Consider the following 26,076-nt stretch of genomic DNA (forward strand, 5'->3'; position numbering starts at 1 on the left):
GTTGGTTCAAGTGTGCAGAGGAAAAGAAGTGGTCTAAGGGAAGCAAGTTTACACATATCCCCATTCCCTCCATCACTTCCCCCTCCCAACTGCCCTTCCTCTTCCCCCCTCTCCCCTTCCCCCCCTCTCTCCCCTTCCCCCTCTCTCACACCTTCTCCCTCTCCCCTTCCCTCCATCCCTCTCCAGTGTTTTGACAAATGAATTCGAAGAGACTGACAAACTTCCGCAGAGCAAAATGAGAATTTAATTTTTCTTTATTTCTGATTTCTGGACTTCACACACAGTTACATCAAATGTGTGTCAATCTGCCTCTTTGGGATATTGTCCAATGCCTGTGGTATTAAACAATGGTTGAAAACTGATGGACGCATTCATTTCAAAACCTGCTAACGGTCTCGGTCTGTGTAAACTATGCAACTTTTATCAGCCCTGGGATAAAGACGACTTGTTTTCACTATTACCCCAGCACTGCTGAAACTTTCGCACACCGCGCCCTGGGTTAAATACTGTGAACAGGAGCTGTCCCAGTTCCTGACGAGCAGTTGAATATTTCTCAGCCACACAGGTCCATCCTTCCAATCAGCTATGTGTGGGCAGTGCTCTCCTCCCTGGTGAAGTATCCCCCTGCCTCTTTGTGCTTCGTGGAAGCCACATCAATGCTGACTGTCTTCCCTTTCGCTGATCGTTCATACAGTGCTGTGTTATGGCCCTCTCGATTCCGGGCAATTTCTACAGCAAAGAATTGGATTCTGGTAGCTGGTGGGGAAGCAGATGGAATCAGATAAGCACATCCATTCTGAAGAGAACATTTACTCTCAAAGAACTAACTGTCCTCATGCATTGTTATAAAGGAGAATTGGATACTCACCTTGCTTGATCCTCCATTCCCCCCAACCCTCATTCTCCCCAACCCCCCATTCTCTTACCCCGTGCACCACCTCCTCCACCCCATTCTCTTTCCCCTCCCCTCCTACCGAATATTGTGTTGTCCTCCACATAATCCTTCGAGCAGTCCAGCCGTAGAAGTGTCCCGTAGTTGAAATCTTCAACCAGGGCTTCAAACTGCAGGCAGAACGGGCGCCATCGCTAGAATCAGAAAGAAGGCAGACTTGAGAGAGCTTGCACGGTTTCTTTTCCCTCACTGAGCACACATTGTGCGCCATGCCAGGAGTGGACAACACCATCACACGAGGACAACATGGAAGTGAAAGGAACTCACAAGTTTTGCTGCATCCGACTTCAACTCCTCTTGGTCGACGATGTCAACTTTCATCTCGCTGAACTGCTCCCTGAACTCGGCATAGATCTGATCATCTTCTTTGGTCAGTTTCAGAAACCTTGGGTCAACTGAACAAATGAGCTGAGAAAAGAGCAGATGTACCGTGAGTCACGATGACTGATTTTTGTACTGGAAGGAAAACTATGTGAAATAAAGGAATAAACCGTATGCTTTCGAGTCATCACTTCAGGCATTGTTTGGCAGGTTCTCACGGAGAATTCCTGAAAAAGTGACACAATCCCAGGGACCACCTGTTGGATCCCCCGTAAATACTGAATTATGTGTGAGACCTGCCTTGCAGGGAACCTCGGTAACTGCTGAAACACTCCCTATAAATACAGGCCAAGTCCCAGGATTCCCTCTAATTGCTGAAACATTTCTGTGGATCTACTGGAAATTGTGGAACGTTCCCATTCAATGAGCTGGGAATACTCGCAAAGCCCTGCCAGTACTGGCACAGTCCCAGATGGCTCCTTGGAAAACATTCCTGGTGATCCCTTGCAAATCTTGACATTCACAGAACCCTGGCCATCCCCCAAATTAATGGACACATTCCTCCTCAACTCCTGATTTACGAGCCCACTGTCAGGGGTCACCTTACGAATATTCACATTCTCTTTTTTTTTTATAAATTTAGAGTACTCAATTATTTTTTTCCAATTAAGGGGTAATTTAGCGTGGCCAATCCACCTACCCTGCACATCTTTGGGTTGAGGGGGTGAAACCTACTCAGACACGGGGACAATGGGCAAACTCCACACGGACAGTGACCCAGGGCCGGCATTCGAACCCAAGCCCTCAGCGCCATAGTCCCAGCGCTAACCAATAATCGCTTATTGTCACAAGTAGGCTTCAATGAAGTTACTGTGAAAAGCCCCCGAGTCGCCACATTCCGGCGCCTATTCGGGGAGGCTGGTACGGGAATTGAACCCACGCTGCTGGCCTTGTTCTGCATTACAAACCAGCTGTTTAGCCCACTGTGCTAAACCAGCCCTTCACATTCTCAAAGGAAGTACTCCAAGAGGAAATTTTCCTGGACCCAATACTGACACAATCTCAAAGGAACTCTGAGAACAGTGAAACACATTTTGAGCAACACCCCGGAGATATAACCTCAGGAGATATATCCTAATATTGACACGTTCAGTGGGATCTCTGTGAATAGTCATACATTACCAATGTCATTCTACAATTACCCACACATTCAACATCTCCCTGTAAACACTCCGATGAATCCCAACCTTATCCGAAACAGTGTCTGTCCCTGTTGCTCGGAAGGGGAGGGAGAAGAGGAACAGAGCACTTGTTATTGGGGACTCCATAGTTAGAGGAACAGACAGGAGGTTCTGTGGGAACAAAAGAGACTCACGGTTGGTGTGTTGCCTCCCAGGTGCCAGGGTTCGTGATGTCTCTGATCGTGTTTTTGGGATCCTTAAGGGGGAGGGGGAGCAGCCCAAGTCGTGGTCCACATAGGTACCAACAACATAGGTAGGAAGAGAGATGGGGATTTGAGACAGAAATTCAGGGAGCTAGGGTGGAAGCTGAGAGCTAGAACAAACAGAGTTGTTATCGCTGGGTTGTTACCCGTGCCACGTGCTAGCGAAGTGAGAAATAAGAAGAGAGATGAGTCGAACACGTGGCTACAGGGATGGTGCAGGAGGGAGGGTTTTGGTTTCCTGGATAATTGGGACCTCTACAAACAGGATGGTCTTCACCTGAACCAGAGGGGTACCAATATCCTGGGGGAAGATTTGCTAGTGCTCTTCGGGGGGGGGGGGGTTAAACTAATTCACCATGGGGATGGGAACCCAAATTGTAGTCCCAGTGTACAGGATAGTGAGAGTAGTGAGGTCAGGGATAGGGTTAAAAGTTCGAAAGAGGGCACCGGCAAGCAAGACGCTGGTTTGAAGTGTGTCTACTTCAACGCCAGGAGCATCCGGAATAAGGTGGGTGAGCTTGCAGCATGGGTTGATACCTGGGATCTCAATGTTGTGCCGATTTCGGAGACATGGGTAGAGCAGGGACAGGAATGGTTGTTGCAGGTTCCAGGATTTAGATGTTTCTGTAAGAACAGAGAAGATGGCAAAAGAGGGGGGGGGGGGGGGGCATTGTTAATCAAGGAAAGTATTACGTCGGTAGAAAGGACGTTTGAGGACTCGTCTACTGAGGTAGTATGGGCCGAGGTTAGGAACAGGAGAGGAGAGGTCACCCTGTTGGGAGTTGTCTATAGACCTCCGAATAGTTCCAGAGATGTAGAGGAAAGCATAGCAAAGATGATTCTCGTCGGGAGCGAGAGTAACAGGGTAGTTGTTATGGGGGACTTTAACTTTCCAAATATTGACTGGAAATACTATAGTTCGAGTACTATAGATGGGTCAGTTTTTGTGCAGTGTGTGCAGGAGGGTTTTCTGACACAGTATGTAGACAGGCCAACAAGGGGCAAGGCCACATTGGATTTGGTACTGGGTAATGAACCCGGCCAGGTGTTAGATTTAGATGTAGGTGAGCACTTTGGTGATAGTGATCACAATTCGGTTATGTTTACTTTAGCGATGGGCAGGGAAAGGTATATACCGCAAGGCAAGAATTATAGCTGGGGGAAAGGCAATTATGATGCTATTCGGCAAGATTTAGGATGTATAGGATGGGGAAGGAAACGGCAGAGGATGGGTACAATCGAAATGTGGAGCTTTTTCAAGGAACAGCTACTGCGTGTCCTTGACAAGTATGTACCTGTCAGGCAGGGAGGAAGTTGTTGAGCAAGGGAACCGTGGTTTACTAAGGAAGTTGAAGCACTTGTCAAGAGGAAGAAGAAGGCTTATGTTAGGATGAGACATGAAGGCTCAGTTAGGACACTTGAGAGTTACAAGTTAGCCAGGAAGGACCTAAAGGGAGAGTTAAGAAGAGCGAGGAGCGGACACGAAAAGTCGTTGGCGGATAGGATCACGGCAAACCCTAAGGCTTTCTATAGGTATATCAGGAACAAAAGAATGACTAGAGTAAGATTAGGGCCAATCAAGGATAGTAGTGGAAAGTTGTGTATGGAATCAGAGGAGATAGGGGAAGCGTTAAATGGATATTTTTCGTCAGTGTTTACACTGGAGAAAGACAATGTTGTTGAGGAGAATACTCAGGTACAGTCGACCAGGCTAGATGGGATTGAGGTTCACAAGGAGGAGGTGTTAGCAATTTTGGAAAGTGTAAAAATAAATAAGTCCCCTGGGCCAGATGGGATTTATCCTAGGATTCTCTGGGAGGCCAGGGAGGAGATTGCAGAGCCCTTGTCCTTGATCTTTAAGTCGTCAGGAATAGTGCCGGAAGACTGGAGAATAGCAAATGTTGTCCCCTTGTTCAAGAAGGGGAGTAGAGACAACCCTGGTAATTATAGACCTGTGAGCCTTACTTCGGTTGTGGGTAAAATGTTGGAAAAGGTTATAAGAGATAGGGTTTATAATCATCTTGAAAATAACAAGTTGATTAGCGATAGTCAACACGGTTTTGTGAAGGGTAGGTCATGCCTCACAAACCTTATTGAGTTTTTTGAGGTGACCAAACAGGTGAATGAGGGTAAAGCGGTTGATGTGGTGTATATGGATTTCAGTAAGGCGTTTGATAAGGTTCCCCACAGTAGGCTATTGCAGAAAATACAGAAGTATGGGATTGAAGGTGATTTAGCGGTTTGGATCAGTAATTGGCTAGCTGAAAGAAGACAGAGGGTGGTGGTTGATGGCAAATGTTCATCCTGGAGTTCAGTTACTAGTGGTGTACCACACGGATCTGTTTTGGGGCCACTGCTGTTTGTCATTTTTATAAATGACCTGGAAGAGGGTGTAGAAGGATGGGTTAGTAAATTTGCAGATGACACGAAGGTCGGTGGAGTTGTGGATAGTGCTGAAGGATGTTATAGGTTACAGAGGGACATAGATAAGCTGCAGAGCTGGGTTGAGAGGTGGCAGATGGAGTTTAATGCGGAAAAGTGTGAGGTGGTTCACTTTGGAAGGAGTAACAGGAATGCAGAGTACTGGGCTAATGGCAAGATTCTTGGTAGTGTAGATGAACAGAGATCTCGGCATCCAGGTACATAAATCCCTGAAAGTTGCCACCCAGGTTAATAGGGCTGTTAAGAAGTCATGTGGTGTGCTAGCCTTTATCAGTAGGGGGATTGAGTTTCGGAGCCACGAGGTCATGCTGCAGCTGTACATAACTCTGGTGCGGCCGCACCTGGAGTACTGCGTGCAGTTCTGGTCACCACATTATAGCAAGGATGTGGAAGCTTTGGAAAGGGTTCAGAGGAGATGATCTAGGATGTTGCCTGGTATGGAGGGAAGGTCTTACGAGGAAAGGCTCAGGGACTTGAGGTTGTTTTCGTTAGAGATGAGAAGGCTGAGAGGTGACTTAATAGAGACATATAAGATAGTCAGAGGGTTAGATAGGGTGGACAGTGAGAGTCTTTTCCCTCGGATGGTGATGACCAACACGAGGGGACATAGCTTTAAATTGAGGGGTGGTAGATATAGGACAGATGTCAGAGGCAGTTTCTTTACTCAGAGAGTAGTAGGGGTGTGGAACGCCCTTCCTGCAACAGTAGTAGACTCGCCAACTTTAAGGGCATTTAAGTGGTCACTGGATAGACATATGGATGAAAATGGAATAGTGTAGGTCAGATAGGCTTCAGATGGTTTCACAGGTCGGCGTAACAGCGAGGGCCGAAGGGCCCGTACTGCGCTGTAATGTTCTATGTTCTATTGGGTTAACTTTTGCCGTCCCAATGCTGGGGAAACCTGTGTTTGGTAGCTGAAACTGGAGGCGGGGGAACTCGAATTCAAATACCCCACCGCCAGCATTTTGATCGGCGTCCCGAGGTTTGCTCCAAGTGACTCTGGGTTCAGCCTTTTAAACGCCTGATCAATTGCGAGTTTCCAGCAAGATTGATATTTCCAGTGAGGCGCCAAGCTTCTGAAGCCTGTGAAACACGACAGGGCAGCCAGTTTGTGAACCTTGGCCAAAGGAAATCGTGGAATCGGGAACCATTTAAAAAAAAAATTTAGGTTACCCAATTATTTTTTCCAATTAAGGGGCAATTTAGCGTGGCCAAGCCACCTACTCTGCACATTTTTTGGGTTGTGGGGACGAAACCCACGCAGACACGGGGAGAATGTGCAAACTCCACACGGACAGTGACCCAGAGCCGGGATCGAACCTGGGACCTCAGCGCCATGAGGCAGCTGTGCTAACCGCTAGGCCATCGTGCTGCCCGAATCTGGAACCATTTGACAGGTCAGTTCAAAAGCTCTTGCCATGTGCAAATGTCAAATGTAATAGTGTTTGATCATTTAAATATTTTTAGTGCAATTATTGATCATCGGGCTCCGTCTTTTAAACTTAAGTGAGCATGAAATTGACCAGCATTGTCTTAAGTGTTCATGTGCATTTGAGTATTTTATCCAGTTGGTAAAGCTCTCTTCTGCATTAAACCATATTAAGAATCTAATTTTAATCCTCTGCATACTGTGCTTTGATTGTTGAAGTTGATTTGAAGTCCAGACTTCTGATGAGCCTTTCACAAAACTGAACAGATTTCTGGCTGTCCAATCAGGCAACTTCACCAGAGTAAAGACACTGAAGCATTGAGCTCTGTAGGGTTTGTTTATTCAAATGTGAATCCCATTTGAATGCTTGGCTGAGCTCCAAGCCTCCACACTCAGTCGGGGACGGTGAGCTTAGTTGAATTGACACTTTAACGAGCTGTTAATGGGATTTTAATGTGTTTTGAAGTTGTTTTGAACAGCTGTTTATTACGAGTTTTTTTAAGGAGAGTATAAATGGATGTGTTTGATGTCTTATAAGCTAACTGGGAGCAAATCTCTTCAAGTGGAGTTTATTTTTTATTTTTCATGAACTCCTTGAACTTCTTAGACTTCCCAGTGTGATTATAGTGTTCATGAGTTTGGTCAATAGTGGAGACTGGATGAGTGGTATTTGAATGGGCGGCATGGTAGCACAGTGGTTAGCTCTGTTGCTTCACAGCGCCAGGGTGCGATTCCCAGCTTGGGTCACTGTCTGTGCGGAGTCTGCACGTTCTCCCCATGTCTGCGTGGGTTTCCTCCGGGTGCTCCGGTTTCCTCCCACACGTCCCGAAAGACTTGTTAGGTGAATTGGCCATTCTGAATTCTCCCTCTGTGACCCGAACAGGCGCCAGAATGTGGCGACTAGGGGCTTTTCACAGTAACATCATTGCAGTGTTAATGTAAGCTTACTTGTGACAATAAGGATTATTTATTATTATTAGAGGGGACATAGGGGATATCAGGGAGAATGGAGGAGAAGAGGGAGTGTGCTTAGACACCTGACAGTCATCCACAGAACTGGGCCAACGTCCCAGAGAATTAAGGTGGGCCTTGGTGCCTGCTGTCCTTGACATCCACTCGCCTGCATTCCACCTCAATCCTGCATCAGGAGCCAGCAGTCCGGATTTCTACGCCCCCTCCCCCCCCGCCTCTCGACATGAGGAAATGGTCCAACTCGCAATTCCGGAACCAACGATGGAGATACAACCCCTTGTCTCAACTTGCCATTGCAAATGTGATGGGCCAAAGGGCCAGTTTCTGTGCTGTAATCATCCTGTGATTCTCAGCGCTCAATACAGGAAACATTTATCAGTACGCAGCAGCGGGCTTGTCAGAGTAGAAATAGCAGGATGTATCGGATGATTACGTGGCTGAAGAGTCTCGGGGTTGGGGGGGGGGTTCAGAGTTCCGGTTCTGGGGAAGGTGGGACCTGTACAAACTGGGCTGGTTACACCTGGGCAGGACGGGGGCGTTCTTTGTGGGGAGGTACTAGAGTGGTTGGGGAGGGTTTAAACTAATATGGCAGGGGGATGGTAATCTATGTAAGGATTCAGAGCGGAGAATCAAGAACAAGAGAAAAAGACAGCAAGGAGAAAAAGAACAGTGGCAGGCAGAAAAATCAAGGGCTTGTATCAGATAATAACACTAAAAAATAGTAGAGATGGGACAGGGTACGCTAAAAGGACTAGCTAGGTCTTGTACCTGAACGCGCGGTGCATTTGAAATGAAATGGATGAATTAGTTCCGCAGATAGATGTAAAGGGATATAATATTTGGGATTACGGAGATATGGCTCCAAGGTGATCAAGGATGGGAACTAAATATTGAGGACTATTCAGTTTTTAGGAAGGACAGACAGAAAGTAAAAAGTGGTGGAGTTGCATTATTGATTAAAGAAGATATTGATACAATAGTAAGGAAAAATATCAGTACAGATAATATGGAATCTGTCAGGGTGGAGTTAAGAAACATCAAGGGGCAAAAAACATTTGCCAGGGGCGTTATACAGATCACCAAACTGCATGGAAATATTGGGAATAGCATTAGACAGGAAATCAGAGCTGCATGTGATTGTGGATGACTTCAATCTGCAGGCAGATTGGGTGATTCAAATTAGTCCCAGTACAATAGAGGAGGAATTCCTGGAGTGTATACGGGATGGTTTTCTGGACCAGTAAGTTGAGGAACCAACAAGGGAACCAGGCCACCTTGGACTGGGTGTTGTGCAATGAGAAAGTATTAGTTGGCAATCGAGTTGTGAGAGAACCCTTGGATTGGATTGGATTTGTTTATTGTCACGTGTACCGAGGTACAGTGAAAAATATTGTTCCGCATTCAGGCCAGACAGATCATTCCATACATGGAAAAAAACATAGGCCATACATAAATACACAATGTAAATACATAGACGCAGGCATCACGTGAAGCATACGGAGTGTAGGGTTACTCAGTTGAGAAGATGTGTGAAGAGATCAGTTCAGTCCACAAGAGGATCGTTTAGGAGTCTGGTGACAGCGGGGAAGAAGCTGTTTTTGAATCTGTTAGTGCGCGTTCTCAGACTTTTGTACCTCCTGCCTGATGGAAGAAGATGCTGCCCGCTTTTCCAAGGCAGCGGGAGGTGTAGACAGATTCAAGAGATGGGAGGCAGGTTCGTGTGATGGACTGGGCTGTGTTCACGACTCTCTGAAGTTCCTTGCGGTCCTGGGCCGAGCAGTTGCCATACCAGGCTGTGATGCAGCCAGATAGGATGCTATCTATGGTGCATCTGTAAAGGTTGCTGAGAGTCAATGTGGACATGCCGAATTTCCTCAGTTTCCTGAGGAAGTATAGGGGCTATTGTGCTTTCTTGGTCGTGGCGTCGACCAAGGCAGATTCCTGGTGATGTGCACACCAAGGAACTTGAGGATGAGTGACCAGAAAATGGTTGAATTCTTTATCAAGGTGGATAGTGAGTTAGTTGATTCTGAGACCAGGGTCCTGAACCTCAATAAAGGTAACTATGATGGTATGAGGCATGAGCTGGCTATGATGGACTGGGAAACGTTATTGAAAGGAAGGACAGCGGGCAGGCAATGGCAGCATTCACAGAACCAATAGGTAAACTCCAAAAGTTGTTAATTTCTATTTGGCACAGGAAGGTAACTGTGGCCAAACCAAGGTTTACAAGGGAAATTAGTATTAGATTTAAAGAAGAGGCATACACATTAGCTAGAAAAAGCAATAGACCTGAGGATTGGGAACAGTTTAAAATTCAGCAAAGACAGACCAGGGAATTGATTAAGAAGGGGAAATACAATTTGAAAGTAAACTAGTGGAGAACATAAAAACTGACTGTAAAAGTTTCTATTGGTATGTAAAGGGGCTGTTTAGCACACAGCTAAATTGCTGGCTTTGAAAGCAGACCAAGCAGGCCAGCAGCACGGTTCGATTCCCGTAACAGCCTCCCCGAACAGGCGCCGGAATGTGGCGACTAGGGGCTTTTCACAGTAACTTCATTTGAAGCCTACTCGTGACAATAAGCCATTTTCATTTTCATAAAGAGAAAAAGATTGATTTAAAAACTAATGTAGGCTCCTTTACAGTCAGAGACGGGGGAATTCATAACAGGGAACAAAGAAATGGCTGAGGAACTAAATTCTTACTTTGTTTCTGTCTTCACAGAGGAAGACATGACAAGTTTTAGTGAGGAACTGAAGGAAATTAGTATTAGTAAAGAAATGGTTTTGGGGAAATTAATGGGATTGAAGGTGGATGAATCTCCAGGGCCGGATAATCTTCATCCCAGAGTACGTAAGGAAGTGACGCTAGAAATAGTAGATCCATTGGTGGCATTTTTCAAAATGCTTTGGACTCCGGAATGGTTCCTCCGGATTGGAGGGTAGCGAATGTAACCCCGCTATTCAAAAAGGGAGGTAGAGAGAAAACAGGAACTCTAGACCAGTGAACCTGACGTCAGTAGTAGGGAAGTTGCTGGAGTCCATTATCAAGGATTTCACAGCACAGCATTTAGACAGCAGAGGCGTAATCAGACAAAGTCTGCATGGAATTACAAAAGGGAAATAAATCATGCTGGACAAATCTAGTGGAATTCATTAAAGATGTAACGAATAGAGTTGACAAGAGATAACAGGGTGGATGTGGTTTATTTAAACATTAACGAAGCTTTCGACAAGATCTAACATTAGCAGATTAATATGTAAAGTTAAAGCGTATGGGATTATGGGTAGTGCCTTGAGATGGCTAAAAAGCTGGTTGGCAGACAGGAAGCAAAAAGCCTTTTTCTGATTGGCTGGCAGTGACTCGTGGGGTACCACAGGGATCTGTGCGAGGACCCCAACTGAACACATATATTAATGATTTGGACGATGGAACTAAATGTATCATCTCCAATTTGCAGATGATACAAAGTTGGGTGGGAGGGTGAGCTGTGAGGAGGATGCAGAGATGCTTCAGTGGGATTTGGACAGGCTGGGTGAGTGGGACATGCATGGCAGATGCAGTATAATGTGGAAAAATGTGAGGTTATCGGCTTCGGTAGCAAAAACACGAAGGCAGTTTATTATTTGAATGGGTGTAAATTGAGAGAGGTGGCTACTCAGCGAGACCTTGGTGTCCTTGTGCATCAGTCACTGAAAGTAAGAGCAGCAAGTAGTAAAGAAGGCAAATAGTATGTGGCCTTCATAGCCAGAGGATTTGAGTACAGGAATAGGGATATTTTACTGCAATTATACAGGGCCTTGGTGAGGCCACACCTGGAGTATTGTGTGCAGTTTTGGTGCCCTTCTCTGAGGAAGGATGTTCTTGCTATGGAGGGTGAGCAGCGAAGGTTTACCAGACTGATTCCTGGGATGGCGGGACTGTCATATGAGGAGAGACTAAGTTGGTTAGGATTCTATTCATTGGAGTTTAGAAGAGTGAGAGGGGATCGCAGAGAAACTTATCAACACTGGTCAGACAGGGTAGATTCAGAAAGAATGTTCCCGATGGTGGGGGAGTCCAGAACTAGGGGTCATAGTTTGAGGATAAGGGGGGAACCTTTTAGGACTGAGGTGAGGAGCAATTTCTTCACCCAGGGAGTGGTGAATCGGTGGAATTCACTCCCACAGAAAGTAGTTGAGGCCAAAACATGTAATTTCAAGGAGGAATTAAATACAGCTCTTGATGCTAAAGGGACCAAGGGATATGGAGTGAAGGCGGGATCAGGGTATTGAACTTGATGATCAGCCATGATCAGAATGAATGGCGGAACAGGCTGGAAGGGCCGAATGGCCTCCTGCTCCTATTTTCTATGTTTGTATAATGCACAAGTTTGTACACACAAAACTAAAAACAGAATTCTACTGACTCCACTATCTCAGTGAAATTAAATTATCTCTGAAATTACTCAATAATTTAATAGTAATCTTGATTGTCACAAGTAGGCTTACATTAACACTGCAATGAAGTTACTGTGAAAAGCCCCTAGTCGCCACATTCCGGCACCTGTTCGGGTCACAGAGGGAGAATTCAGAATGGCCAATTCACCTAACAAGCACGTCTTTCGGGACTTGTGCGAGGAAACCGGAGCACCCAGAGGAAACCCACGCAGACACGGGGAGAGCATGCAGACTCCGCACAGACGGGAATCGAACCTGGGACCCTGGAGCTGTGAGGGAGCAATGCTAACCGCTGTGCTACCGTGCCGCCCGATAATTGTCATTCCAGGAAAAATGTATTCTCCACATTCCAGAGCAAAGGTGAACTTTGCACCTCTGAAATGGTGAGTTCTTCACTCTGGTCAAGTCTCTCAGAGAAGCTCAAAGACTTCCGATTGAATCAGCAAAATTGCAGAACAATCTCCAGTGTGCCCCCAACTAGAAAGATACAGCAATTAGGACCTGTTAACACGCCAACAGGCCTCAACAAATAGCAACCACTGATTTAACATTTCTACCTTGCCCATCCTGAGGCCTTTCAGAGAGGCTGCAGCAATTTTGTGCGTGAATATTGCACTGCACAGGACTGTAATCTGACAAACGTTGACAAGATTCCACAGAAGCATCGAACAGAACCGGCAGGAAAGGTCTGGTCAAAGAGTTCAGCTCCTCTGAGCATTGACAAGGAGGGAGTCAAAGAGGTTCAGGGAGGGAGTTATAGAGCTTTAGGCCACGGGCAGCTGAAGGCACGGGTGTGCAGGAGGCTAGGGGTGAGTTCAGACGGCGAAAGAGGTTATTGGTTCTGAAGAGCATCTTGGAAAGAGAGGTGGGGGCGCCAGGGGTGAATTCCACAGCATGGGGGAGGGGGGGGGCGAGACAGCTGAAGGCTGCCAATTGTAAGAGAATGGGTTCACAAAATGCCAGAAACTGTCCTGTGGGGGAGTGAAGAGGACAGGTTGTCGGGCTGGAGTATGTGACAGAAATGAGATCATGCAAGACCATGGAGGCATGTTAAACACGAGGATATCAGATTGACGGTGTCGGCCACTGAGGGCCCATGTTGTTGAGCACGAATAGGAGTAATAAGTGACTGGGCATTGGGCGGGGTAGAAACACGTTGGATGTGATGAAGTTGAGCGAGGATGGAAGGTGGGGTTGGTCAGTCAGGGATGTATTGGAATAATCTCGCCTGGAGGCGACAAAGGCACAGAATCTTAACCCAAGTTCCCTGACAGTGAAGGAGGAGCAAATAAGAACGTTACAAAACTACTTACATTGAAGTAGATCTCGGCGTGTTGATAGGCTTTCATAGCCCACATCATTTCCAGATTCGGCTGCAAAGCAAGAGGTAAAATTAAACAAGTCCGAATCCGAGATTGCAGTTCATCAACACGGTGACAAAATACATCTAACTTAGAGAATGTGTATTTAATGGACAAATTAATTTTTGGACCAATATGAATGGTGGTGCACAGTAACAGGGAGAAGGAGGAGGAGGCCACACACTGGTTGGATATGAAGAGTCTAAATTGGGTAGGTGGGGAAGCAGAGGGACCTGGAATGCCCTCTCCTGGGGGGGGCAGTTTCCAATGGAAGAGGCACTTGCAGTGGGAGTGTGATTAGCTCAATGACATATGGACGGCACGGTAGCACAGTGATTATCACTGTTGCTTCACAGCTCCAGGGACCCAGGTTCGATTCCCGGCTTGGGTCACTGTCTGTGTGGAGTCGGCACGTTCTCCCCGTGTCTGCGTGGGTTTCCTCCGGGTGCTCCGGTTTCCTCCCACAGTCCAAAGCTGTGCAGGTTAGGTAGATTGGCCGTGATAAATTGCACTTAGTGTCCCCAAAAAAAAGGTTAGGTGGGGTTACTGAGATAGGATGGAGGTGTGGGTTGAAGTAGAGAGCTCTTTCTGAGGGCCAGTGCAGACTCGATGGGCTGAATGGTCTCCTTCTGCACTCTAAATTCTATGATGCTTATCTCAAAATGCTGCAAGGTGTTTCAGAAAGTTTTAGCGGGTGAAGCGTTTCTGCTTGGCCATAGGTCCAAGGATGTGAAGGTTAGGTGGGGTTATGGGGTTAGGGCAGGGGAGGTGGGCCATGGTAGAGGTCTCATTCCGAGGATCGGTGCAGACTCCAGGGCCTCCTCCGGCACTGCAGGGATTCTGTGATTCATGTTCTGCCTACAGCAAATGAGGGTGAGGAAGTTTGACATTTCGGTTATTTGGTAGAGTTGCGCATTATAAACTGTACAGTTTGAATTGAGCAAATGTGATGGTTCCTATTAAAAGACGGACATTTATGTCGATCCTTTCACAACCTCGGGTTTTTTAAGCATTTCACAGGTACTGGAAAAGTTTGAAATTTAGTCACAAGTTTTTTCACAGACAGCAATGGCTTGATGACCAGGTAATCTGTTTACATGATGCTGGCTGAGGAATACATTGTATTAGACAATTGAGGTGACAGCCGAGAGAGACAGCCAGGAAACTTCGACCCCAGCAGGTACGTGAGCTAATCACCACTACAGTACCTCACCTCCTGACTCCCCAGAGCCAATCACGAGACACATGTTGGATGTTAGAAAAACAACGGTCATTTTAAGGGATTTATAGTTGCATTGGTATACATTAGAAATGAAGTAGTTTTAAATGGATTCAATTTAATGTTTCTGAGCCTGGAAGGGTAAAATCTAAAGTCAGGTTCATGATGGACAACGGTGTTTGTATGTGTGTGGGGTTGCTTTCAATTCCAACTGTGTCTCTATTGTGCTTAGAGAAGGCCACCATGTGGGGATTGAATAAGATAGCAGTGGTTGCTCAGCAACTGGGGCCTTGTACGGTGGGGAAACATTTCAATTTAGCTGAATTGATTGCAGTTGGAGATAGGTAGGGAGAGAGGAGGCAGCTTTCACAGCCCTGCTAGAATCAGTTGGTGTTAGAGAGCTAACGAAGGAGCCTCTCTCTGTCTTGCTAGAAGAAAAGCCATACTATGGAGCAATGGTTAAGAAGACAGATGCCAGAAATCTAAAGTCTAGCTAGTTAAGGAAACTAGAGAAGTGAAGTGAAGTTTCCAAAAAGTCTGGAGTTAACAGAACAGAGGAACTGGGAACCAGAGCAAATCATTATTTGGGATAGTCACAGAAGGTTGAAAAAGCATTGGAACATGAGAGGCCAGAAAGATATCTGCAGTAGTGAGAAGTAGTTTGTGAGAAATTACTAGTTTGGGAGACATTATTTGAAAGCATGTTGAAAATTGATGGCTGGAGCTCAGAGTTTGCGTAAAAACTTTTAGGACAAAGGAAACCTGAAGGGAGAGGTGTAAAACCTGAAAGAGAAGGCGGAGGGGAGGCAGAACGTAATGAAGATTTGACAGTGTGACTTTTGGAAGTGGAATCTGAAATCACTGGTGTGGAAGCCGAGAGACAAGGTGGCTCACGGTATAAGAATCATTTGGGGGGATCTTGAGGAGAAATCCACAGATATTCACTTGGGTTCAGAGAGAAGCACGTCTTACCACAGTCATCCTGTCTTATTAAAAGGGATTTTGGGTGTTAATGAGACCATTGTAGTTTAACATGTACTTTGTAATGTATGTTAACATCAAAATCTGTGTGTACTTGTTAAGATAAGGGAGAGTAAAGGAGCACTGTAAAATAATCCAACTTTTCATGTTTAATAAATGTTGTTTTCCTGTTGTTAAAACTAATTAGTGTCTGCATCTCACCGATTTCCACAAAATAATGAAAGTGGGGGTCCTTTGAGCCAAGATTTGATTCTGGGATCTTCCTGTTAAGCTGGGATCGTAACAGGGAGAGGCACTCTTAGCACGACACCGAGGTCCCAGGTTCGACCCCGGCTCTGGGTCACTGTCCGTGTGGAGTTTGCACATTCTCCCCGTGTCTGCGTGGGTCTCACCCCCACAACCCAAAGATGGACAGGGTAGGTGGATTGGCCGCGCTAAATTGGAAAAATATAATTGGGTAGTCTAAATTTATCAAAATAAAGGGGGAGATGAACTCTCCTGGATGATAGCATCCAGGACCAGGATTGCACCCACATCCACTGCATCGAAACATTCAGCCCATTGCTCCATCACTGGCACAATCACAGCTGTGTTTACCAGCTGCAAAATGCACAGCAGCAATTCATGAAAGCTCCTTCGGCAACAGCAACCAGCTCCGAGAGACCAGGGCAGCAGATGCACAGGAACACCAGCACCTGGACGTTCTCCAACGTCACACGCCATCTTGGAAAGCTTCCTTCACTCACTGGCTCAATATCCTGGAACACCCTCCCTAACAGCACAGTGGGTGTACCTACAACACACAGACTAGAGACTCAGGAAGGTGGCTCACCATCACCGTCCCAAGGGGCAATTAGGAATGGGTAATAAATGCTGGTGTAGCCGGTGACACCCACGTCCCAGGATTGACTAAGCAGAGAATTGAAATAGTGTACTCAGCGGCTGAGAATCAGCAGTGAGGAGGCAGACAGAGAAAACGACAAAGGGAATTCCAACGTATAAAACGCAGGAGAGAAAGCAATTGGCCAGGATTAACAGGGGCTGTGGAAGGGTGGACTCTGCACTGCAACATTCCTCAAACAGAAAAACCAAATACTCACATCATTTCCATAAGCATCTGCTGGTAGGGACAAGGCGTCTGCCGTTGAAATCAGCTCAGCCCCGCTCTAGGAGAGGAAACAGAAACAGGGCAAGCGATTAGCCGGTGTTCCCGGCTGTAACCATCACCAGAACCCCAGCCTAGCTCAAAACAATAGCAACAACTAAAAAATAATTATTTTGCAAAAAGCAAAATTGCTTCCCATTTACAGCAGGGGTCCCAGGCAGTAAAATATCATAGGATTCACAAACAGTTGACATAATACAAAACACTCCACAAAGGGGGATTGTTGCAATATAAACTGAACAAATCACTTCCATTTCTATGGTCCCTTTCAGAACTTCAGAATGACAAAGTGTTTGACAGCCAATTCGATATTTTTGAAGTATGATCACTGGTGTAGGAAATGCAGAAGCCAATTTATGTGGCACAAACTCCTAAACAAAAATCAGACCCAAGTAGATGATTTGTTTTTACAGAGCATTGGCTCAGAGATAAATGGTGCCAAGAGAAATTCCTGGTCCTTGAACAGTGCCGTGGGATTTTTCCTCACTCGGACGTCTCTCAGCGTCCGTCCGTCTTGCTGGCTGGTTGTTCCGGGAACGCTCTACCCCCAGCAGAATTGGAGGGACAGTGAGCTGACCTTCTGACGCCATGTGTGCCCCAACAGCGAGGTTGCCTCCTTCCAGCTTCATAACATCGCCCGACTTTGCCCCCCCCCTCTCTCTCAATCCATCTGCTCATGCAAAATCCTCAACCTGGGCTTCATAGCCTCTGGGCTTCAGTGTTGAAATGCTCTCGTGCACCAATCTCCATAAAATGTAACTCACCAAAAGCTTACAGTACTGTAACTTGCACCGACTCCCATTCCCCCCCCCCCCCCCCCCCAAAAAAAAACCCCTGTGCCTGCCCACGCTGGCTCCCAGCTCCCATGACTTGATTTTAAAATACTCTTTTTCACGTTCGCATCCCTTCATGGCCTCTCCCCTCCCGACCTCTTGTCGTTTTCTCCGGCCCTGCAACTTTCCAGGGTCCTTCTACCTTTCCACCATGTTAGGTGGTATTGTGGGCGGGCTAGGTGATAGCATAAAATGGCAAGGAGATATTGACAGACTGGGTGAATGGGCAGAATTGTGGCAGATAGAATTCAAGGTGAAGAAGTGGTGTACATTTCGGAGCAAAACGTTCAAAATGGAAAGAGGTTGGGGACAGTAGATGTCCAAAGATACTTGGGGGTTCAGGGGCACAGGTCCTTAAAATGCCAGGAACAGGTATAGAAATAATCAACAAGGCGAATGGAATGCTAGCCTTTATATCTGGAGGATTGGAGTGTAAAGGGGTTATGCTGCAGCTTTGCAGAACCCTGGTTCGACCCCACTTGGAGTCACTGGGAGCAGTTCTGGGCACCGCACCTGAGGAAGGATATTTTGGGGTTGGAGGGAGTACAAAGTAGGTTTACAAAAATTATACCTGGATTACGAGTTAAGGAGAGATTACTCTCATTTGACCTGTTTCCACTGGAATTTAGAAGGTTGTGGGATGATCTGATTGAAGTCTTCAAGATATTAATATGGAAAGACAGGGGAGGTAAAGATAAACTAACTCCACCAGTTGGAGATTCTAAAACTAGGCGGCATAGTCTAAAAATTAGGGCCAGATTGTTCAGGAGAGATGTTGGGAAGAACTTCTTCCCTCAAAGGGTGGTAGAGGTTTGAAACTCTCTCCCACACACTAGCAGTTGAAGCTGGAACAGTTCTTAATTTTAAATCTGAGCTCGAGAGGTTTTTGTGAAACAAAGATATTAAGCGATTTGGGTCAAAGCCAGGTATGTGGAGTTAGGTCATCGATCAGCCATGATCTCATTGAATGGCAGGACAGGCTCGAGGGGCTGAATGGCCTACTCCTGTTCCGATGTCTGCATGCTCTTCCAATTCTGGTCTCTTCTGTATTCTGCAATCTTCACCACCTTGGTGGCCTGCAGCCCATGCTCTGGAATTCACTCCCTCTGCCTCACTTTCTTTCCTCTAAACACTCCACAAAAACTGCCTCTTTGACTAAATATTTGGTCGCCTGTCCTGATATTTCTTTCCCGTGATCCACGATTAACTCGGATGACAACGTTCTCCTGGGTCACTGTAACTCGGTTAAATACACTTTATAAATGCAAATTAGTTCATGAGCTTCATCAGCAAATGGGTTACAGCAGTCGACAAAGGAAACCCCACATTCAGAAAACAAACATTTCAAAAAGGAACAATTTTGAACCGAGCAATATATTTGGAAGTGAGCAACGCCGTTAATGCAGCGGCCGAGGAATGAGAGTAATTCAGAGGCTTTGTGTCCGGAAATAGTTTTGAAACGGCAGCATTGAGTTGAAAGCCAAGTCCTAGTTTATAGATTTAAAACAACTAAATCTGGCTTTTCCATGTGTCTTCCACGACTTTCCTGGTGTTCCCAATGGCTTTTCCAATCAATTCAGTGAAGACAATGTTTAAAGTACCCAATTCATTGTTTCCAATTAAGGGGCAATTTAGCGCAGCCAGTCCACCTACCCGGCACATCTTTGGGTTGTGGGGGTGAGACCCACGCAGACACGGGGAGAATGTGCAAACTCCACACGGACAGTGACCCAGAGCCGGGATCGAACCTGGGACCTCGGCACCGTGAGGCAGCAGTGCTAACCACTGCGTCACGTGCCGGCCGCCCCATGAAGCCCATGTTGTTGGGTGGGAAGTGCGCCAGTGAATTTGCACACAGACAGCTCCCACAGGCAGCAATGTGACAATGGTTTGACTTGTGGGAGTGGGGCTGGGGTGTTCTTCAGGCAGGGGGCCATCTCCAAACTTGTTTTAACATGTGGTGTGCAGGCTCCCTGAGGCAGGGAGGGGTGGAGTGAGAGCCCTGAGACACAGACTCAGACACATGGAGACAGACAGAGAGAGAGAGAGAGACACAGACAGTCAGAGAGAGAGAGACACACAGACAGTCAGAGAGAGAGACACACACAGACAGTCAGAGAGAGAGACACAGACAGTCAGAGAGAGAGAGACACACAGACAGTCAGAGAGAGAGACACACACAGACAGACAGAGAGAGAGAGACACACAGACAGACAGAGAGAGAGACACACAGACAGTCAGAGAGAGAGACACAGACAGTCAGAGAGAGAGAGACACAGACAGTCACAGAGAGACACACAGACAGTCACAGAGAGAGACACAGCCAGTCAGAGAGAGAGACACACAGACAGACAGAGAGAGAGAGACACACAGACAGTCAGAGAGAGAGAGACACAGACAGTCAGAGAGAGAGACACACACAGACAGTCACAGAGAGACAGACACTCACAGAGAGAGAGACACAGTCAGAGAGAGAGAGAGACACACAGACAGTCACACAGAGAGGCACGCCGAGATAGAGAGACACAGGCAGTCACAGTCACAGAGACAGGGACAGAGAGAGAGAGACACACAGACAGTCAGAGAGAGAGAGACACACAGACATGGACAGAGAGAGACACACACAGACAGTCACAGAGAGAGACACACAGACAGTCACAGAGAGAGACACACAGACAGGGACAGAGAGAGAGGCACTTGGAGATAGAGACACACAGACAGTCAGAGAGACTCAGTCACAGGGACAGAGAGAAAGGCACTCGGAGATAGAGACACACAGACAGTCAGAGAGACAGTCACAGAGAGAGAGACACACAGACAGTCACACAGAGAGGCACTCCGAGATAGAGAGACACAGGCAGTCACAGAGACAGGGACAGAGATAGACACGCAGACAGTCAGAGACACAGTCAGGGACAGAGAGAGAGGCACTCGGAGATAGAGACAGACAGACAGTCAGAGAGACTCAGTCAAAGGGACAGAGAGAGAGAGACAGTCACAGAGAGAGTGAGACACAGACAGGGACAGAAAGAGAGGCACACACAGACAGTCAGAGAGACTCAGTCAGGGAGCTGGGGCCCAGACAGTCAGAGAGACTCAATCAGGGAGCTGGGACCCAGACAGTCAGAGAGACTCAGTCAGGGAGCTGGGACCCAGACAGTCAGAGAGACTCAGTCACAGGGACAGAGAGAGACAGACAATCACAGAGACAGAGACAGAGAGAGAGAGAGACACAGACAGTCAGAGAGACTGTCACAGGGACAGAGAGAGACAGACAGTCACAGAGACAGGGACAGAGAGAGACAGACAGTCACAGAGACAGGGACAGAGAGAGACAGACAGTCACAGAGACAGGGAGCTGGGACCCAGACAGTCAGAGAGACTCAGTCAGGGAGCTGGGACCCAGACAGTCAGAGAGACTCAGTCACAGGGACAGAGAGACACAGAGACAGGGAGCTGGGACCCAGACAGTCAGAGAGACAGGGAGCTGGGACCCAGACAGTCAGAGAGACTCAGTCACAGGGACAGAGAGAGACAGAGAGACACAGAGACAGGGACAGAGAGAGACACAGAGACAGTGAGCTGGGACCCAGAAGTCAGAGAGACTCAGTCACAGGGACAGAGAGACACAGAGACAGGGACAGAGAGAGACACAGAGACAGGGAGCTGGGACCCAGAAGTCAGAGAGACTCAGTCACAGGGACAGAGAGAGACAGAGAGACACAGAGACAGGGACAGAGAGAGACACAGAGACAGGGAGCTGGGACCCAGAAGTCAGAGAGACTCAGTCACAGGGACAGAGAGAGACAGAGAGAGACAGAGAAAGGGAGCTGGGACCCAGACAGTCAGAGAGACTCAGTCACAGGGACAGAGAGAGACAGACAGTCACAGAGACAGGGAGCTGGGACCCAGACAGTCAGAGAGACAGGGAGCTGGGACAGAGAGAGACAGACAGTCACAGAGACAGAGAGACACAGAGACAGGGAGCTGGGACAGGGGCTCCCAGCCCCATGGGGCTGAGGCTGGAAGCGGGAGGGACACGGGGACAGGCAGCAGCTGAGCAGCGGGGCCCGGCTCCCACACCGTGGGCTGGGAGGAAGGGGTGAGGGTGGGGAAGGGACTAACCAGAGATCCCAGGGCAGCCATGGTGCAGCGGCAGCTCCTCCTCCTCCGGGGTGAAAGGTGAATAGGGGAGGAGCCTGTGCAGTTTCAGTGTGACACACTGACCCGGATACACTGTATCAGTCTGTGTGTAACAGTATCACTGTGACACACTGTATCAGTCTGTGTGTAACAGTATCACTGTGACACACTGTATCAGTCTGTGTGTAACAGTATCACTGACACACTGTATCAGTCTCTGTGTAACAGTATCACTGTGACACACTGTATCAGTCTGTGTGTAACAGTATCACTGTGACACACTGTATCAGTCTCTGTGTAACAGTATCACTGTGACACACTGTATCATTCTGTGTGTAACAGTATCACTGTGACACACTGTATCAGTCTGTGTGTAACAGTATCACTGACACACTGTATCAGCCTCTGTGTAACAGTATCACTGTGACACACTGTATCAGTCTCTGTGTAACAGTATCACTGTGACACACTGTATCAGTCTGTGTGTAACAGTATCACTGTGACACACTGTATCAGTCTCTGTGTAACAGTATCACTGTGACACACTGTATCAGTCTCTGTGTAACAGTATCACTGTGACACACTGTATCAGTCTCTGTGTAACAGTATCACTGTGACACACTGTATCAGTCTCTGTGTAACAGTATCACTGGGACACACTGTATCAGTCTGTGTGTAACAGTATCACTGTGACACACTGTATCATTCTGTGTGTAACAGTATCACTGTGACACACTGTATCAGTCTCTGTGTAACAGTATCACTGTGACACACTGTATCAGTCTCTGTGTAACAGTATCACTGTGACACACTGTATCAGTCTCTGTGTAACAGTATCACTGTGACACACTGTATCAGTCTCTGTGTAACAGTATCACTGTGACACACTGTATCAGTCTCTGTGTAACAGTATCACTGTGACACACTGTATCAGTCTCTGTGTAACAGTATCACTGTGACACACTGTATCAGTCTGTGTGTAACAGTATCACTGTGACACACTGTATCAGTCTGTGTGTAACAGTATCACTGTGACACACTGTATCAGTCTCTGTGTAACAGTATCACTGGACACACTACAGTCTCTGTGTAACGTATCACTGTGACACTGTATCAGGTCCTCTGTGTAACAGTATCACTGTGACACACTGTATCAGTCTCTGTGTAACAGTATCACTGTGACACACTGTATCAGTCTCGTGTGTAACAGTATCACTGTGACACCACTGTATCAGTCTCTGTGTAACAGTATCACTGGACACACTGTATCAGGTCTCTGTGTAACAGTATCACTGTGACACACTGTATCAGTCTGTGGGTAACAGTATCACTGTGACACACTGTATCAGTCTGTGGAACATGTCACTGGTGACACACTGTATCAGTCTGTGTGTAACAGTATCACTGTGACACACTGTATCAGTCTCTGTGTAACAGTATCACTGTGACACACTGTATCAGTCTCTGTGTAACAGTATCACTGTGACACACTGTATCAGTCTGTGTGTAACAGTATCACTGTGACACACTGTATCTCTGTCTCTGTCACTGTGACACACTATCAGTCTGTGTGTAACAGTATCACTGTGACACACTGTATCTCTGTCTCTGTGTAACAGTATCACTGTGACACACTGTATCAGTCTGTGTAACAGTATCACTGTGACACACTATCAGTCTGTGTGTAACAGTATCACTGTGACACACTGTATCAGTCTCTGTGTAACAGTATCACTGTGACACACTATCAGTCTGTGTGTAACAGTATCACTGTGACACACTGTATCAGTCTGTGTGTAACAGTATCACTGTGACACACTGTATCAGTCTCTGTGTAACAGTATCACTGTGACACACTATCAGTCTCTGTGTAACAGTATCACTGTGACACACTGTATCAGTCTCTGTGTAACAGTATCACTGTGACACACTGTATCAGTCTGTGTAACAGTATCACTGTGACACACTGTATCAGTCTCTGTGTAACAGTATCACTGTGACACACTGTATCAGTCTCTGTGTAACAGTATCACTGTGACACACTGTATCAGTCTGTGTGTAACAGTATCACTGTGACACACTGTATCAGTCTCTGTGTAACAGTATCACTGTGACACACTGTATCAGTCTCTGTGTAACAGTATCACTGTGACACACTGTATCAGTCTGTGTGACAGTCTCACTCACTGTGACACACTGTATCAGTCTCTGTGTAACAGTATCACTGTGACACACTGTATCAGTCTGTGTGTAACAGTATCACTGTGACACACTGTATCAGTCTCTGTGTAACAGTATCACTGTGACACACTGTATCAGTCTCTGTGTAACAGTATCACTGTGACACACTGTATCAGTCTGTGTGTAACAGTATCACTGTGACACACTGTATCTCTGTCTCTGTCACTGTGACACACTGTATCTCTGTCTCTGTCACTGTGACACACTGTATCTCTGTCTCTGTCACTGTGACACACTGTATCAGTCTCTGTGTAACAGTATCACTGTGACACACTGTATCAGTCTCTGTGTAACAGTATCACTGTGACACACTGTATCAGTCTCTGTGTAACAGTATCACTGTGACACACTCAGTCTGTGTGTAACAGTATCACTGTGACACACTGTATCAGCCTCTGTGTAACAGTATCACTGTGACACACTGTATCAGTCTCTGTGTAACAGTATCACTGTGACACACTATCAGTCTGTGTGTAACAGTATCACTGTGACACACTGTATCAGTCTCTGTGTAACAGTATCACTGTGACACACTGTATCAGTCTGTGTGTAACAGTATCACTGTGACACACTGTATCAGTCTCTGTGTAACAGTATCACTGTGACACACTGTATCAGTCTCTGTGTAACAGTATCACTGTGACACACTGTATCAGTCTCTGTCTCTGTCACTGTGACACACTGTATCAGTCTCTGTGTAACAGTATCACTGTGACACACTGTATCAGTCTCTGTGTAACAGTATCACTGTGACACACTGTATCTCTGTCTCTGTCACTGTGACACACTATCAGTCTGTGTGTAACAGTATCACTGTGACACACTGTATCAGTCTCTGTGTAACAGTATCACTGTGACACACTGTATCAGTCTCTGTGTAACAGTATCACTGTGACACACTGTATCAGTCTCTGTGTAACAGTATCACTGTGACACACTGTATCAGTCTCTGTGTAACAGTATCACTGTGACACACTGTATCAGTCTGTGTGTAACAGTATCACTGTGACACACTGTATCAGTCTCTGTGTAACAGTATCACTGTGACACACTGTATCAGTCTGTGTGTAACAGTATCACTGTGACACACTGTATCAGCCTCTGTGTAACAGTATCACTGTGACACACTGTATCAGTCTCTGTGTAACAGTATCACTGTGACACACTGTATCAGTCTCTGTGTAACAGTATCACTGTGACACACTGTATCTCTGTCTCTGTCACTGTGTCTGTCACTGTGACACACTATCAGTCTGTGTCTCTGTCACTGTGACACACTGTATCTCTGTCTCTGTGTAACAGTATCACTGTGACACACTGTATCAGTCTCTGTGTAACAGTATCACTGTGACACAGTATCAGTCTGTGTGTAACAGTATCACTGTGACACACTGTATCAGTCTCTGTGTATTAGTCACTGTGACACACTATCAGTCTGTGTGTAACAGTATCACTGTGACACACTGTATCAGTCTTGTGTAAGTATCACTGTGACACACTGTATCAGTCTCTGTAACAGTATCACTGTGACAAACACTGTGTCATCTGTGTAACAGTATCACTGTGACACACTGTATCAGTCTCTGTGTAACAGTATCACTGTGACACACTGTATCAGTCTGTGTAACAGTATCACTGTACACACTGTATCAGTCTCTGTGTAACAGTATCACTGTGACACACTGTATCAGTCTCTGTGTAACAGTATCACTGTGACACACTGTATCAGTCTCTGTGTAACAGTATCACTGTGACACACTGTATCAGTCTCTGTGTAACAGTATCACTGTGACACACTGTATCAGTCTCTGTGTAACAGTATCACTGTGACACACTGTATCTCTGTCTCTGTCACTGTGACACACTGTATCAGTCTGTGTGTAACAGTATCACTGTGACACACTGTATCTCTGTCTCTGTGTAACAGTATCACTGTGACACACTGTATCAGTCTCTGTGTAACAGTATCACTGTGACACACTGTATCAGTCTCTGTGTAACAGTATCACTGTGACACACTGTATCAGTCTCTGTGTAACAGTATCACTGTGACACACTGTATCAGTCTGTGTAGCAGTATCACTGTGGACACACTGTATCAGTCCTCGTCTGTGTAACAGTATCACTGTGA

General features: G+C 46.5%; 1 protein-coding gene across 1 annotated transcript; it reads right to left on the reverse strand.

Annotated features, from left to right (window-relative positions):
* Window positions 1-224: 224 nt before the first annotated feature.
* Window positions 225-21,840, reverse strand: pbdc1 (polysaccharide biosynthesis domain containing 1). The gene is made up of 6 exons (XM_038785593.1): window positions 21,687-21,840; window positions 16,664-16,729; window positions 13,316-13,375; window positions 1,220-1,360; window positions 975-1,086; window positions 225-756 (listed from the first exon to the last, which is right to left on the reverse strand). Exons 1-6 carry the CDS (start codon window positions 21,705-21,707, stop codon window positions 584-586), a joined length of 573 nt encoding a protein of 190 aa, XP_038641521.1. The 5' UTR covers window positions 21,708-21,840; the 3' UTR covers window positions 225-583.
* Window positions 21,841-26,076: the final 4,236 nt, after the last annotated feature.

The sequence above is a fragment of the Scyliorhinus canicula genome, chromosome 26, assembly GCF_902713615.1.
Source record: "Scyliorhinus canicula chromosome 26, sScyCan1.1, whole genome shotgun sequence".
Taxonomy (NCBI): domain Eukaryota; kingdom Metazoa; phylum Chordata; class Chondrichthyes; order Carcharhiniformes; family Scyliorhinidae; genus Scyliorhinus; species Scyliorhinus canicula.

Bases quoted from the DNA above. Each gene is read 5' to 3' on its own strand.
- pbdc1 (XM_038785593.1), bottom strand. From the start codon at position 21,707: ATGGCTGCCCTGGGATCTCTG. The intron at 16,730-21,686 runs GTTAGTCCCTTC...TTCCTCTCCTAG, and splicing joins TGGCTGCCCTGGGATCTCTG to AGCGGGGCTGAGCTGATTTC. The intron at 1,361-13,315 runs GTAAGTAGTTTT...CTCTTTTCTCAG, and splicing joins ACGCCGAGATCTACTTCAAT to CTCATTTGTTCAGTTGACCC.